The sequence below is a fragment of the Saimiri boliviensis genome, chromosome 14 (assembly GCF_048565385.1).
Source record: "Saimiri boliviensis isolate mSaiBol1 chromosome 14, mSaiBol1.pri, whole genome shotgun sequence".
NCBI classification, from domain to species: domain Eukaryota; kingdom Metazoa; phylum Chordata; class Mammalia; order Primates; family Cebidae; genus Saimiri; species Saimiri boliviensis.
The window spans coordinates 37,090,894-37,106,164 of record NC_133462.1 but is presented as its reverse complement, the minus strand read 5'-3'; the positions used below and the strand labels follow the sequence as shown (position 1 = coordinate 37,106,164).

Genomic DNA, 15,271 nt, shown 5'->3' with positions numbered 1-15,271 from the left:
TGGGACCACAGGCATGCTCCTCCATGTGCAGCTAATTAAAATCATATATATATGCTGGGTGAGGTGGCTCATGCCTGTAATCTCAACACTTTTGGAGGCTGAGTTGGGCAGATCACAAGGTCAGGAGTTCGAGACCAGCCTGATCAACATGGTGAAACCCTGTTTCTACTAAAATACAAAAACTAGCTGGGCGTGGTGGCAGGCACCTGTAATCCCAGCTATTCTGGAGGCTGAGGCAGGAGACTCGCTTGAACCCAGGAGACAGAGGTTGTAGTGAGCTGAGATCACGCCAGTGTACTCCAGCCTGGGGGACAGAGCTAGACTCCACCTCAAAAAAATAAAATCTTATAAAGAGGCCAAGCTTCTGGTTTAAGCTGACTTGGGGCTCCCAGCTCAAGCTATTTTCAACTTTTTTTCTAGGATCCTGGCTGAATAAATAGGCCTATAATCTCCAGTGAGTCTCATTACAATTGGATTCTCAAAAGACATACCTGATTAACACAGGTGGTAACAGGTACATCAGATGAGACAAGAGCAAGACCCCAAGAGAGATATATCACACACCAGATGAAAGAGATCAGGAGCTGGGAGAGGTGGCTCATGCCTGTAATCTCAGCAGCTCAGAAGCCCGAGGCAGGGGGATCGCTTGAGGCCAGGAGTTTGAGTCCAGCCTGGGCAACAAAGCAAGGCAGCATCTTACACACACACACACACACACACACACAGACAGACACACACACACACAATCTCACAGCTGGGTGTGAGAGTGCATGTCTGTGGTCCCAGGTACTCAAGACGCTGAGCTAAAAATACAAAAAATTAGCTGGGCGTGGTGGCAGACCCGGGTAATCCCAGCTTCTAGGGAGGCCGAGGCAGGAGAATTGCTTGAACCCAGGAGGTGGAGGATGCAATGAGCCAAGACCAAGATCGTGCCACTGCACTCCAGCCTGTACAACCGAGCGAGACTCTGTCTCAAAAATAAAGAAATAAACAAAAATAGAAACAAAAAAATTTTTAAAAGAAACACAGAGACAGAAACACAGTTCATCGGTTTATTCTCAGATTTGAGATGCAAATTATGCCCTATGGCCTGGGGACGGGAGGCCGGGCTTGGGCTGGAATCTCTCATCATATCCCAGCCTTCCCTAAGGAGGAAGCAGATGAAATCTACAACAGGGGGGTATTTTCCCTTTTAATACAGACCCAGGTATAAATAGGGCAGCACCATTAGGATCCTGATTCACTCCCCACCATCTTGGTCCCCAAACCACCTGGCATGGCAAGGTGAGCCTGGGGAGGTAGGGGGAATGGGGAGAGGATTTGCAGAGCTGGGCTGAGGCAGGAGAAGAAACACACAGCTCAGTCAAGGGAAGTCCCACTTCCCTCTGTAGTCTGACTTCAGTCCTTTCACCGAAGAAGTAGAAAGGATCAAAGGGGGTGGGGGGGGTCCCAGCCTGGGATCAGGAGACATCCAGTGCTTAACTCTGGGGAGGGGTAGCACCAAAAGGTGTGAAGGGCAGTGATGGAGGAGTGAGGAGGCCGGCGTTGGGGGTGGGGGGGCATTCGTTCATCAGCTCTGAGTTCGAAGCTTATCGCATGGGAGTTCAAGGGGTAGGAGTGGAGGCTTGGGTGGGAAGGGAGGGGAGAAAGAGCCAGACTGCAGTTTGCCACCTGAAATGGGGTGGGAGGAGGCTGGACCTTTGGGCCAGGGAAACCCAGCCACCAGTGCCCTGGAAAGGAGAAGGAATGACCGACCGTGATGAGTGAAGTCACATCCCATTGGCTCCAGAGTCACAGGTAACGATAAATAGGGTGGCTTCAAAGCCTCAGCACCAAATGCACCCCATTTTGGGGCTCCCTCATGGTCCCTCCCACCCCAAACACTCTCAGCTGCTAAAGCAGACAGGGCCCAGTTCAAACCCAAACTTCTGGTTCGTCTGGCCAAAGTCAGTGGCCGCCACATCCCACAGGGGCAGAAATCCCGCTCGAGAAGAGCTGAATTCGAAAATGGTCTTTGTCTGCCCTTTCCGGAGCTGTCCACAGAGAAGACAGGGATGGCAAATTATGGGGAGGGTGGCTGAGGTCTTGCCTCCCCTCTCCAGCTGGCCACTGCCCCACCCGCTTACCCGGCAGCCGTCCTGGGGGATGCTGACGGTGGCTGCTGTCGTCTGGTTGAAGGACAGCTCCTCTCCATTGGTGCCAAGGAAGCGGGCGGAGCGGCTGTGGTCACCTGTGGCTTGGTCCAGCCAGGCAGCCGCATTCTGGCAGGAGTAGGTGAAGCTCTGGCGAGCTGTGGCACTCAGCAGTTTCAGGAAGTTTAGCTGCACGACATTCACTGGGGACCCATCGGCGTCCACGTAGGAGAACTGGTGGGAGGAGGTGAAGGCACAGGGGGAAGGAAGGGGCTCCATGAGCCTCTACGCTTTCTGCAGAACTGCACCCCCCAATCTCCACCCTCTGGCAGAGCAGCCACCCCTCCCACGTTGCGGTCTTGGAGGAGGAGATCCCTCCAGCCTCCTGGAGATCCCTGGCAGAACTGCAAAAGTCACCCGAGCATCCACCCTGTCCCCCTCTCCATCCAGGGGGTCTCCATGTCCACTCCACCTGACCTCCCAAATTTCTTTTCTTTTCTTTTCTTTTTTTTTTTTGAGACGGAATTTCGCTCTTGTTACCCAGGCTGGAGTGCAATGGCGCGATCTCGGCTCACCACAACCTCCGCCTCCTGGGTTCAGGCAATTCTCCTGCCTCAGCCTCCTGAGTAGCTGGGATTACAGGCATGCGCCACCATGTCCAGCTAATTTTTTGTATTTTTAGTAGAGATGGGGTTTCATCATGTTGGCCAGGATGGTCTCGATTTCTTGACCTTGTAATTCACTCACCTCGGCCTCCCAAACTGCTCTGATTACAGGCATGAGCCATCATGCCCGGCTGCCTGGCTGGGGCTTTTTTTTCCAACTTCATTTAATTTTTTAACAAAAAAAATTCATAACTAATGACTGAGCTTCAATCCAGTTATCAGAAAGCTTATGCTTGGAACAACTTGAGTCTGAATCTACTTTTTGAACTGTTGTCAATGGTTTTATGAAATCTAAATATAGATAAAGTATTCCCAATAAAATTTAGCATTCAAATTGTGATGTAAAATCTGCATCAGATTTTGAAGAGCTAATATGCAAAAATACAAAGTATCTTAATAATGCTTTTTGTTTGTTTTGAGGCAGAATCTTGCTCTGTTGCCCAGGCTGGAGTGCAGTGGCACAGTCTTGGCTCACTTCAACCTCCGCCTCCCAGGTTCAAGCAATTCTCCTGCCTCAACCTCCCGAGTAGCTGGAATTACAGGCATGTGCCACCATGCCCGGCTAATTTTTTGTATTTTTAGTAAAGATGGGTTTTTACCATGTTGGCCAGGCTGGTCTCAAACTCCTGACCTCAAGTGATCCACCCGCCTTGGCCTCCCAAAGTGCTGGGAATACAGGCAGGAGCCACTGTGTCCAGCCATGTGGCTTTTTCTTCTTCAAATTCACCAGATCCTGTCTTGACTCTGAACCTTTGCATATGCCATTCCCTCTCCCTGGAACACTTGTTCTTGCCCGTCCTAGCTTGCTAACACAATACCTTCTGGTTTTTTGTTTGTTTTTGAGACAGAGTCTTGCTCTGTCACCCAGGCTGGAGTGCAGTGGCATGATCTTTGCTCACTGCCACCTCTGCCTCCCATGTTCAAGCAATTCTCTGCCTCAGCCTCCTGAGCATTTGGGATTATAGGCGCCTGCCGCCACATCCGCTTTTTTTTGAGACGGAGTTTCGCTCTTGTTACCCAGGCTGGAGTGCAATGGAGCGATGTCAGCTCACTGCAACCTCCGCCTCCCAGATTCAAGCGATTCTCCTGCCTCAGCCTCCCAGGTAGCTAGGATTACAGGCATGTGCCACCATGCCCAGCTAATTTTGTATTTTTTTTTTCTTTTTTTTTTTTGAGATGGAGTTTCGCTCTTGTTACCCAGGCTGGAGTGCAATGGCGCAATCTCGGCTCACCGCAACCTCCGCCTCCTGGGTTCAGGCAATTCTGCCTCAGCCTCCTGAGTAGCTGGGATTACAGGCACGCACCACCATGCCCGCTACTTTTTTGTATTTTTAGTAGAGATGGGGTTTCACCATGTTGACCAGGATGGTCTCGATCTCTTGACCTCGTGATCCGCCCGCCTCAGCCTTCCAAAGTGCTGAGATTACAGGCTTGAGCCACCGTGCCCGGCTTAATTTTGTATTTTTAGTAGTAGAGATGGGGGTTTCTCCATATTGGTTAGGCTGGTCTTGAACTCCTGACTTCATGATCCACCTGCCTTGGCCTCCTAAAGTGCTGGGATTACAGGTGTGAGCCACTGTGCCCAGCCACACAATGCATTCTTTAGGCTTCAGATGAGCTGTGATCTCTACCAGGAAGCTTTCTGGTCTTTCCAGCACTGCCTCTGAATTTCCGGCATGCCCTGTGCTTCCCCTGTCCTAGCATCATCATTCTGTATGGCAATTGACTGCCTGTTACACATCTGATGCTGCCACCACCCCACCTGCAGCCTCCAGTCCCTAGGAAGGTAGAGGAGTCTATCCTGTTCATCTCACCTCTAAGAACCCATCCCTCAACCCCCCACCTGCTGGTTCCCATCGTTTTCATGCCACCCCCACCTCGGCCTCTGGTAACTCACCTTCTTCCCTCGACGGAATGTGCTATACCAGCCTCCAGGCTTTTCCTTGGACCAGGAGGCCAATTTCACCTGGATGAGAAAGGGGAGGGTCCCTGTAGCAGATGCCCTTGGTGCCACCTAGATCCCATGTGCATTCACCTCCTCACACCAAAGGCTGCTGACTGTGACTATGTCAGGATGTTCTCTGGCTCCTGGGACAGATGGGCTCTGCCAGTGCACAATCAGGGAAAGGGGGTTCATGCCCCTGAGGCAGCCCTCACCCAATGACTGATGAGAGTTGGTGGATAAATACCCCAGCTCCCTTGCCTCCTAGGGGGATAACTCTCAGGTGCCTGTGCTACGCAGTCTCCCAGGGTTCTCCAGTGGGACTGAGCGCTGGGTCCCCAGATGATACCATTTTATTTTATTTATTTATTTAATTTATTTGTGAGACAGGGTCTCACTCTATCACTCAGGCTGAAATGCAGTGACATAATCTTAGCTCACTGCAGCTTCAAACTCCTGGGCTCAAGCAATCCTCCCACTGCAGCCTCCTGAGTAGCTGGAACTACAGGCGTGCACCACCATGCCCAGCTTTTTAATTTTTTTTTTTTTTTTTTTTTTAGGATCTTATTCTGTTACCCAGGCTGGAGTGCAGTGATATGATCACTGGCTCACTGCAGCCATGTCCTCCAAAGTTCAAGCCATCCTCTGACCTCAGCCTCCTAAGTAGCTGGGACAACAGGAATATGCCACCGTGCCCGGAATTTTTTTTTTTTTTTTTTTTAAGATGGGGTTTCACCATATTGGTCAGGCTGGTCTTGAACTCCTGACTTCAGGTGATCTGCCCACCTTGGCCTCCAAAGTACTTGGATTACAGGCGTGAGCCACCGCGCCCAGCCGAGCTGGGGTCTTTCTATGTCACCCAGGCTGGTCTGGAACTCCTGAGCTCAAGTGATCCTCCCACCTCAGCCTCCCAAAGTGCCGGGATTACATGTATGAACCACTGTGCCTAGCCCCAGCCTCTCCCTTTAGGCTAGGAGAAGGTAAGCAGGTGAATGAAGAGGAGGCCCTCAGATGTTAGCAATCGTTGAAGGATCAAGGCCTACACTCCAGGCCCAGGAAGTGGGAAGTCCAAGTTTGTCTAAATTCCCATCCACTGGGCATCTGAGCTCCCACTAAACCAGTGGAAGATAGACCAGTTAAAAATAACAACATGGGCTGGGTGAGGTGGCTCAAACCTGTAATCTCAGCACTTTGGGAGGCCCAAATGGGCGGATTACTTGAGGCCAGGAGTTTGAGACCAGTCCAGCCAACATGGTGAAACCCCGTGTCTACTAAAAAATACAATACAAAAATGAACTGGGTGTGGTGACAGGCGCCCAGCCAATTTTTAAATTTTTGTAGAAACTGGTTTTGCCATGTTGCTCAGGCTGGTCTCGAACTCCTGACTCAAGCAATCCACCCACCTCAGCCTCCCAAAATGCTGAGATTATAGGCCTGTGCCACCACCATGCTGGCCTGATTCTTTTTCTTTTTGATCCTCTGCGGTAGTCTTAGCTCTTGAGACAGGACTTGGTATACAGTACGTGCTCAATAAATGTCAGTTGAAGGAAGGATACCATCGCAGACAAGGTAGGGATGGGTGTGAGCAGCAGGGAACAGCCCTTCTTGGGGGAGGGGATGAGAGGTTTGGGGCACTCACGATCTCAAACTTCTTGTCGGGATAAAGGCAGGTCTCTCCTCCCGCCGTGAAGTTGCAAAAAACCCTGAAGGAGTCCCGCGCGCAGCCCTGGTTGGGGTCAATCCAGTACTCCCCTGCCGCAGAGCCAGGCAGGGTGGGTGAGTCCGGGTGGACCTGACGGACCCCACCCCCACCGCCCATCCCATCCCAGTGGCGGCGGAACCGGACCTCACCATCAGGCAGGTGCGGGTGGTTGCGGTGCAGCTCGTGGCACACGAGGCCCGGGCGCTCCGCGGTGCCGGGAGGACGCTGCAGCTGCTCCAGTTCCAAGCTCAGCGACGTGAGCGAGGCCAGCACCTCCTCCAGGCCGCCCTCCACGAATGGGAGCGGGACCGGGACCGAGCGCCGGCGGCGCCTGTGCAGCCCGTGCAGCTCGGCAGGGGGACCCTGGGCGTGGGGGATGGGGACCGAGGAGAAGAGCGGGGAGATGGGGGAGGGACAGACGGGAGAAAGAGAGACGCAGATGAGAAAGAGGAGGGAGAGAGATTAACAAGAGGCAGAGACAGAGAAAGGAGAGAGATGCAGACAGGGAGAGACACAGAGGAAAGAGACAGATTCAGAGACGGGGAGAAGCCACGTTGCCAGAGGACACAATAGAAAACCCGCAAGAAAAGCAGACACAGAGGGAGACAGAGCAGGAAGGAGAGAAGAGATGAAATCGTGGCGCAAGGGAGCCAGAGACAGGTAAAGGAGATGGAGAGAGACAGGAAGGGAGAGATGGGGTCCGAGAGACAAGACCCAGGTCAGAGCCCCCATGGGTGTCCCCTTAAACCCCCCTCCCAGCCCAGACCTCCCTTGGTGTTTTGCAGGGAACTGCCCTCTTCACCTACATCCCCGGAACACCAGCGCGTGCCTGGCCCAGTGCTGGGCACAGAAGGACCCTCTGGGGACACCCAGACATAGTCCTTGCTCTCCCCCCAGGCCTTGGCGCTCAGCCCCTCTCCCTCGGGAACTCACCGGGGGACCTGGAGGGCCTGCAGGTCCGGTGTCTCCACGGGGGCCCATGGAACCCTGTAAGGAGAAGTCACTTGGAGGGTGAGCTCTGTCTGTGGAGACCCTTCCCACCAACACACACAGACACACACACACACACACACACAGCCTTGGGGAAAGGACATACAGTTTTCAGTACTATGAGACACAAATTTTCCTTCCTTCCTTCCTTCCTTCCCCTTCCCCTTCCCCTTCCCCTTCCTTGGCTGGAGTGCAATGGCGCAGTCTCAGCTCACTGCAACCTCTGCCTCCTGGGTTCAAGCGATTGTCCTGCCTCAGCCTCCTGAGTAGCTGGAATTACAGGCACCCACCAGGATACCCAGTTAATTTTTGTGTTTTTAATAGAGACAGGGTTTCACCATGTTGGCCAGGCTAGTCTCTAACTCCTGACCTCATGATCGGCCCACCTCAACCTCCCAAAGTGCTGGGATTACAGGCGTGAGCCACCGTGCCCAGCCACAAATTTTCACGTTTTGATGTCTCTGAAATCAGTATCTTAACATCTTTGGCAAGTCATCGTTTACTTGGCAGAACTGTTTTCTTTCCTAGCAGTTTATAAAATAATGGTACATCTTATAATTGATGGCATTTTGGATCTGATGAAATACAACAGTAGGTGTTGAATAAATATTTGTCAAAGGCACGATGGCATGAATAAAGAAAGAAATGAAGGCAGAGGCGTGGAGGGTTCTCATGCAGTAGAGGGGATGGGAGCTGGGCTGCAACAAGCCCAGGGAAGCAGGGTGTACTCACTGGAGACCCCTTTGAGCCTTTCTGTCCCAGAGGGCCCTGTGGGGCACAGACAGGGAAAGCTGAGGTCCTGGCCTGGTCCGCCATAGTGACCCCATCCCACAAAAGATTCCCTTCATACTCACCACCATGCCTGGGGGCCCAGGGTGGCCCAGAGAGCCAATGGGACCAGGGGGACCCTTGGGAAAGGACATCAGGGTCAGTATTGGTGGGGTACACCCTATTGCCCTGACAGATCCCCCAGACAAGCCTTCAATGCCATCCGAGGAAGACCCAAACCCTGGGCAAGCCTCCAATTCCCCAACAGAGAGACCTCAAACCCCAGACGCAGCCTCCAACTTGCCAGTTCCCAGATACAACCCCCTATTTTCCCCAGACACACCCTTATTAATTCAGACCCACGTTTCCCGGACCCCACACCCGCAGTCTCCCAACAGGTCCTCCACCCACCCCCTCCTTCAAACATATTTCTCCCACTCAGGGCAGAACACTCACAGGGTCTCCCTTGGGGCCAGGAGGTCCCTGCACACCTGGCAACCCCTGGTCTCCTTTCTCTCCAGCTTCCCCCGAGGGGCCAATGAGACCGATCAATCCAATGTGGCCCTGGAGGACACAAGAGGCACAGACAGGGGAGGACACGGGAGGATGTAGGAGATTTTTCTCCTAGAGCCTTATGGTGATGAGTTTGGGAGCAGAGGATGCCCTAATCTCCCAGCCCCTGGCCAGGGAGGGAGGGAAAGAGGGGAGGAGATGGGGAAGAGAGTAATGGAATGATATTCTCACCTTTTCCCCCTTGGGGCCAGCATCTCCCTTCAGCCCTGGGAGGCCAGAGGGCCCCTGGGAGGAGAGCAATGGTCAGTGAGGGATTCTCAAATGTGAACGCTCAAGGTCTGTGTGGCTGGCTGGGGGACGGTCACATGGGAAATTATGCACACTTCAAATGGGAATGATCAGGGATGGAGTCAAAGCATGGTCCGCGTAGGCCAAGGTGGGATGAGAGCCAATGAGGGGCTGATTGGAGGATGGACAATGTGAGTGGTCAGTGGCCAAGGTCAGCATGGGTGCTCAGTGTAGACCATCAAGGTGGAGGGTCGGTGTGCTCAGTGTAGACCATCAAGGTGGAGTGTTAGAGCAGGGGGTTATAGAGACCAGCAGTGTAGACCATCAGGGTGGAAGGTCAGAGTAGAGGGTTATAGAGACCAGCAGTGTAGACCATCAGGGAGGAAGGTCAGAGCGGGAAGTTAGTAGACACAGACAGTGCGGACGTTCAGATGGTCAGTGAGGGCCAGCCTGCACCAGGCTCACTAGGTGGTCACCGGGTGCCCAGATTGGTCCTCAGAGCCAGGACCTCAGGGGTAAGCAAGTCTCTTACCAGGGGGCCGGGAGGGCCCATCCGTCCAGGGGATCCCAGGAGGCCTGGTTCACCCTGAGGATGAAACAGAATGTGGGGTGGGCTGCACCCTGCCAGAACCCAGTGTGCCCCCCCACCCCCCGCACCATGCACCAGGGACAGCCCCTTCAGATGGTGATGGGATCGCAAGCTGGGAGCAGGCGTGGGGGAGGGGCCGGACCCACCCTGTCCCACCCCTGCTCCACTCCACTCACCACAGGGCCAGGGATCCCTCGAAGACCTTCGGGCCCCACACGTCCAGGAGGCCCTCGAGCCCCCATTGGACCTGTCCTCCCTGGGGGCCCATCAGGACCTGGCTCTCCCTGGAATGGACACAGGCAAGGGAGGGGTGCAGAGTCAGAGGATTCCTGCCTCATGATCCACAGCCAAATACCACCCAGGACCCAGAAGGAGTGGGTGCCTGGGGTGGTCACAGGTCCATCCTCACCTGGTGGCCCCACTATTGGCCTAGGATATCACAGGGACCCTTCCCCTTTTCAGAGGGACCCACCTTGGCACCTTTCTCCCCTTCTCTGCCTTCTCGACCCATGTGGCCTGAAGGACCCTGGGAAGGGAAAGACAGTGAGGAGGGTTAGGGGCTGACTGAAGGTCTGAGGGGTGAGTGGGGGCTGTGGGGTGAGTGGGGGCTGTGGGTGTGTGGGGGCTATGGGGTGAATGGAGTCTGTGGGGTGAGTGGGGTCTGTAAGGTGAATGGGGGCTGTGGGTAAGTCAGGGATCCAGGAGGTGGCTCATCACTTACCCTCTTGCCGGGGGGCCCAGGGGCGCCGGGTTCCCCAGAAGCTCCAGGCGGGCCCTGGAGGAGACAAGGGCACCAGCTGTGGTCTCAGCTAATGTTGTTTGAGCCTCACTGTTTTAGGATGCCTTGGACCAGAGGACAGCCTTCCCCAGGCATCACCCCAGCAACGGGCACTCCCACCTCCCAACTGCTCCCTCAAGCTGTTCACATTCCTCGGGGTCCCCAGAGAGGTGAAGCAGGAGCATCTGCAGGGACCTTGGGTACCCCACTAGCCCACTCCCCAGCCCCCGAATTTACTCATTAGCTCCCCAACCCCCCCTCCTAACACCACACCCTCTGTTCTCCCACTCACCGGCCCCCCAACGTCACCAGGGTCTCCCTTCTCCCCTGGGGAACCGTCTATGCCCTGCATGGGGGGAAGACAGAGTTGGGTGGGGTGATGAGGGTATGTGAGAATTTGGGGTGGGGCTGGGTGGGAGGCAAATGAAGGTTATTGGTTCCACTGTCAGTGCCCAGGTCTGTGGGGGTGGGGAGATGGGGACACAATCAGGAAACATGCCAGGGTTGGGGAGGGGAGGGTGTCACACTCACTGAAACTCCAGGGTCTCCTGGGGGCCCTAGATCTCCAGGGAGCCCTGTGGGGCCCTGGAACACAGAATGATTAATAATCACATCTCTGAATTCTGTTTCGTTCACACATTTATTCACTAATTCAATCCATCCATCCATCCATCCATTAACTCATCTATTCAGTAATTTTGTTCACTTATGCATCTATCCATTCATTCAATCATGCATTTATGAAACAGATCAACTGTATCCAGGAACAGTTTGCCTTGTGGGGACACATTTGTGAGCAAAACATAAAATCCCTGGCCTGGTAGAGCAAACATTCTCCCATTTCATGGGTGCAGGCTCTGAGCTAAGAATGCTGCATGCATGGTCTCACTGCAGCCTCCTCCCAGCCTCCCAGCTTGGGACTCACAGAGAAAACTGGCCGTTCACTTGTCTATCCATTCATTCATTCATGCATGCATCCATACACTCAGAGAAGGGACATTCCGAATGATGAGACTCAAGTGGAGGTCCCACCAATGTTAAAGCCCCTCCCTGACCTCCACCCACCCCAAACCCTACTGTGGTGGCAAAAGGGCCTCAACCTTCACCTCAAAACCAAATCCCACATCCACTCCCAATGTGACCCAATTCAACCTTCACCTTTACAACAGTGTCAGAATGATTCGCTATGAAATCAACTTTCATGCCATACAATGATGTATAACCACTGTACATATATGTTTCTTTGGGGTGTGTGTGTGTGTGTGTGTGTGTGTGTGTGTTTAGTAGAGACAGGGTTTCACCATATTGGCCAGGCTGGTCTTGAACTCCTGACCTTGTGATCTGTCCGCCTCGGCCTCCAAAAGTGCTGGGATTACAGGTGTGAGCCACCGTGTCCGGCCATTTCTGTTTCATTCACACATTTATTCACTAATTCAATCCATCCAGCCTTCCATCTATCCATTAACTCATCTATTCAGTAATTTTGTTCACTTACGCATCTATCCATTCATTCAGTCATCCATTCACTCATTCACTCACTCATTTGTCCATTTGGCCACTCATTTATTCATCCATTCATTCACATTCATGCATCCATTAATTTACTTGTTCATCCATTAATTTACTCATTCATTCATTCATTCACTCATTTATTCATATGCATTTATTCATTCGCATATTCATCCATCCACTGATTTATTCACTTGTCCATTCATTAATTCACTCATTCATCCATTCATCCATTTATTTATTGAGACGGAGTCTCGCTCTGTTGCCCAGGCTGGAGTGCAGTGGCACAGTCTCGGCTCACTGCAACCTCCACCTCTCAGGTTCAAGCATTTCTCCTGCCTCAGCCTCCCGAGTAGCTGGGACTACAGGTACAGGCCGCCATGCCTGGATAATTTTTGTATCTCTTTTAGTTGAGACAGGGTTTTACCATATTGGCCAGGCTGGTCTCAAACTCCTGACCTTGTGATCCACTCACCTTGGCCTCCCAAAGTGCTGGGATTACAGGCGTGAGACACTGAGCCTGGCCACTTGTTTATTAACCCGTCCATCCATGTCCTGGGGGTTGCTCATGAAATCAGTAAAAAGTTTGGGAGCGCTTCAAGCACACTCAAGTGCCCACTCACATATCTGCCTCCACTTCCCCCCAGGACTCACCATGTTCCCTTTGGCTCCATCCTCTCCAGGGGGACCTTTCTTGCCTGGGGGTCCAGCAGCTCCAGATGGGCCTGAGTCCCCCTTTTCACCAATGTCTCCTTTGGGCCCCTTGACAGAAACAGGTCAGAGGTCAGAGTGGCCTGGACTGTCCAGGGATCAAGGATTAGCATACTTGGATTCAGGCATCGGGGTGGTCTGGGACTTTTCTGGGGTCAGGGTTCAGAGTAGACTAGGCTGTCCAAGGATCAAAGGTCACAAGGAGCTAGGACTTATGACAGTGAAAGGTCAGGATGGTATTGGTGCCCACTGGTTATGTGCAAGGTTGGCCTAGCCCATGTGCTGCCCTTGAGTGAATTAGAAGAGGGGCCCCCTCTGGGCATCTCATCCTCAAGTCAGGACTCATGACTCAGATTTGAGCCCTCACCTATCCTCTGGGCCATGAAGTCTTGTGCAGTGTGCAACCTGCAGAACTGTACAAAGCAGCCCTGTCTGAGACTTTCCAGGTGTCCTTCCTCAAGGTAATCAGGGATGCCCACAGGACAGGGGTGAGTGGATGCCCTTCCACTGCACAGAGGTTAAGGTGGCCCAAGATGCCCAGGGGTCAGGGGTTCCCTGAGATGAGCGCAGGGACCACATCACATAGTCACTCACCGGGATGCCCGGGGCTCCTGGAGGCCCTGGGTCTCCAGCCTCCCCTGGCTCCCCCTGCAAGAGGCAAAGTGAGGATGGGGAGAGGTCCCATCCTAGCAGATAGGGAGGGGCTCCCCAGAGTGGCCCTGCCCCGTAGGACTGGATTTGCCTCTTCTCCCCTGCTCTCCCCCGCTCACCTTCTCACCCACGGCACCTGGCTGACCAACTCCTCCAGGCAGCCCTGGAAGGCCCTGGAGAGACAGCAAGGGGTAGGAGTAGGACTGTGGAATCCCAACATCCTCTTCCTAGGAAATGGGTTCCCCCATCTCTGAGCCATCTTGGCCCCCCAAGAGTTCTCACCTCTGATCCACTGGGGCCTTGGGGACCCCGAGGACCTGGAGCTCCGTGGGGACCCTGTGGAAGGGTCAGAATAGTATCCAGTGATCCCATGGCCCCCAAAAGACCACGGTGACCACAGATACCACTCTCAATGCTGGTTACCCTTGAGGACCTTAAAATGACAATGTCGCTCCAATGAATCTAATGCCTCCCCCAACCCTGTAACGCCACCATCCTCTCCCCACCCCCAACCCTTCCCTGGGAGTGCATACCATGGACCCAACGTCTCCAACCTCCCCTTTCTCTCCAGGAGGGCCTGGTAGCCCCTGTGGAACAAAGAAGCAAGATTGGGACACCAGCCAGGGAGACTCAGAGGTGCCACCCCCAAACCCAGACATCTACCTGCAATCCAGGAGGGCCAATCACCCCCACAAAGCCTCTGACTCCATCATCTCCTTTCTGCCCAAAGAGGCCTGGGGGTCCCCGGCGCCCCTGAGCCCCATCTGCTCCCTGGAAGAACACAGACAGGGTCATATTTCGGATCTGGGTCAGGGATTAGTGTAGAATGAGGCTCAAGGGTCAGGACTGAGGTTAAGGGTCGGAGTCAGGGTTCAGATTAAGTTTAGGGAGGGTCAGGGTTGAGTTTGGAGTTGGGGGTCCAGGTTAAGGAACAGGCCTTGGGAATGAAGTCAAGGGTGGAGTCAAGGTGTTAAACAGTGAGTTGGATGCGCAGTTGAGGTTCAGTTCATGGGCAGGGTTCAAATGGGGTTGAGATGGGATTTAGTGTTGGGTTTAAGGTTGGGGCCAGGGTCATAGTCAAAGTTTGAGTTCAGGCCTGGGGGCAGCATTGGAAGCATGGGTCAGAGTCGGGGTTAAAAATAGGGCTGTATGTTCCTATAGTGTGGTAATAAACAAACAAAAAGAACAGGTCTGGGTCATGGCTTGTGAGAGATTTGTTTGGTTGGTTGTTTTGTTTGTTTTGTTTTGTTTTAAGGAGTCTTGGCTGGGCGCGGTGGCTCAAGCCTGTAATCCCAGCACTTTGGGAGGCCAAGGCAGGTGGATCACGAGGTCGAGAGATCAAGACCATCCTGGTCAATATGGTGAAACCCCGTCTCTACTAAAAATACAAACAATTAGCTGGGCATGGTGGCACGTGCCTGTAATCCCAGCTACTCAGGAGGCTGAGGCAGGAGAATTGCCTGAACCCAGGAGGCGGAGGTTGCGGTGAGGCCGAGATCGCGCCATTGCACTCCAGCCTGGGTAACAAGAGCAAAACTCCGTCTCAAAAAAAAAAAAAAAAAAAAAAACAAGAAGGAGTCTCACTCTGTCATCCAGGCTGGAGTGCAGTGGCACAATCTTGACTCACTGCAACCTCTGCCTCCCCAATTCAAGCAGTTCTCCTGCTTCAGTCTCCCGAGTAGCTGGGATTACAAGTGTGTGCCACCCATGCCTGGCATTTTTTTTTTTTGAGATGGGTGGAGTGCAGTGGTGCAATCTTGGCTCACTGTAATCTCTGACTCCTGGATTCAAGCAATTCTCCTGTCACAGCCTCCCAAGTAGCTGGGATTACAGGTGCCTGCCACCAAGTCTGACTAATTTTTTTGTATTTTTAGTAGAGATGGGGTTTCACTATTTGGCCAGGCTGGTCCCGAACTCCTGACCTCAGGTGATCCACCCGCTTTGGCCTCCGAAAGTACTGGGATTACAGGCAGGAGCCACCATGCCTGGCCTCAGATAAGGTTTGAGTAGGACTGAGGTTAAGGTCATGAGCA

The 15,271-nt window shown here is 53.3% G+C and overlaps 1 protein-coding gene across 2 annotated transcripts in view; it reads right to left on the bottom strand.

Annotated features, from left to right (window-relative positions):
* Positions 1-1,038: 1,038 nt before the first annotated feature.
* COL5A3 (collagen type V alpha 3 chain) overlaps positions 1,039-15,271 on the bottom strand; it is a 47,620-nt gene continuing 33,387 nt past the window's right edge. For both annotated transcript variants that reach the window (XM_039466935.2, XM_039466936.2), the window contains 22 exons: positions 13,902-14,009; positions 13,772-13,825; positions 13,521-13,574; positions 13,358-13,411; positions 13,182-13,235; positions 12,531-12,638; positions 10,899-10,952; positions 10,660-10,713; positions 10,311-10,364; positions 10,062-10,115; positions 9,766-9,873; positions 9,533-9,586; positions 8,944-8,997; positions 8,656-8,763; positions 8,286-8,339; positions 8,164-8,199; positions 7,375-7,428; positions 6,591-6,804; positions 6,379-6,491; positions 4,695-4,763; positions 2,127-2,366; positions 1,039-2,033 (listed from right to left, as the gene is read on the bottom strand). In XM_039466935.2, coding sequence (XP_039322869.2) covers positions 1,887-2,033; positions 2,127-2,366; positions 4,695-4,763; positions 6,379-6,491; positions 6,591-6,804; positions 7,375-7,428; positions 8,164-8,199; positions 8,286-8,339; positions 8,656-8,763; positions 8,944-8,997; positions 9,533-9,586; positions 9,766-9,873; positions 10,062-10,115; positions 10,311-10,364; positions 10,660-10,713; positions 10,899-10,952; positions 12,531-12,638; positions 13,182-13,235; positions 13,358-13,411; positions 13,521-13,574; positions 13,772-13,825; positions 13,902-14,009 — 1,899 coding nt within the window. In that variant the 3' untranslated portion in view covers positions 1,039-1,886. The remainder of the gene's footprint in view (positions 2,034-2,126; positions 2,367-4,694; positions 4,764-6,378; positions 6,492-6,590; positions 6,805-7,374; positions 7,429-8,163; positions 8,200-8,285; positions 8,340-8,655; positions 8,764-8,943; positions 8,998-9,532; positions 9,587-9,765; positions 9,874-10,061; positions 10,116-10,310; positions 10,365-10,659; positions 10,714-10,898; positions 10,953-12,530; positions 12,639-13,181; positions 13,236-13,357; positions 13,412-13,520; positions 13,575-13,771; positions 13,826-13,901; positions 14,010-15,271) is intronic.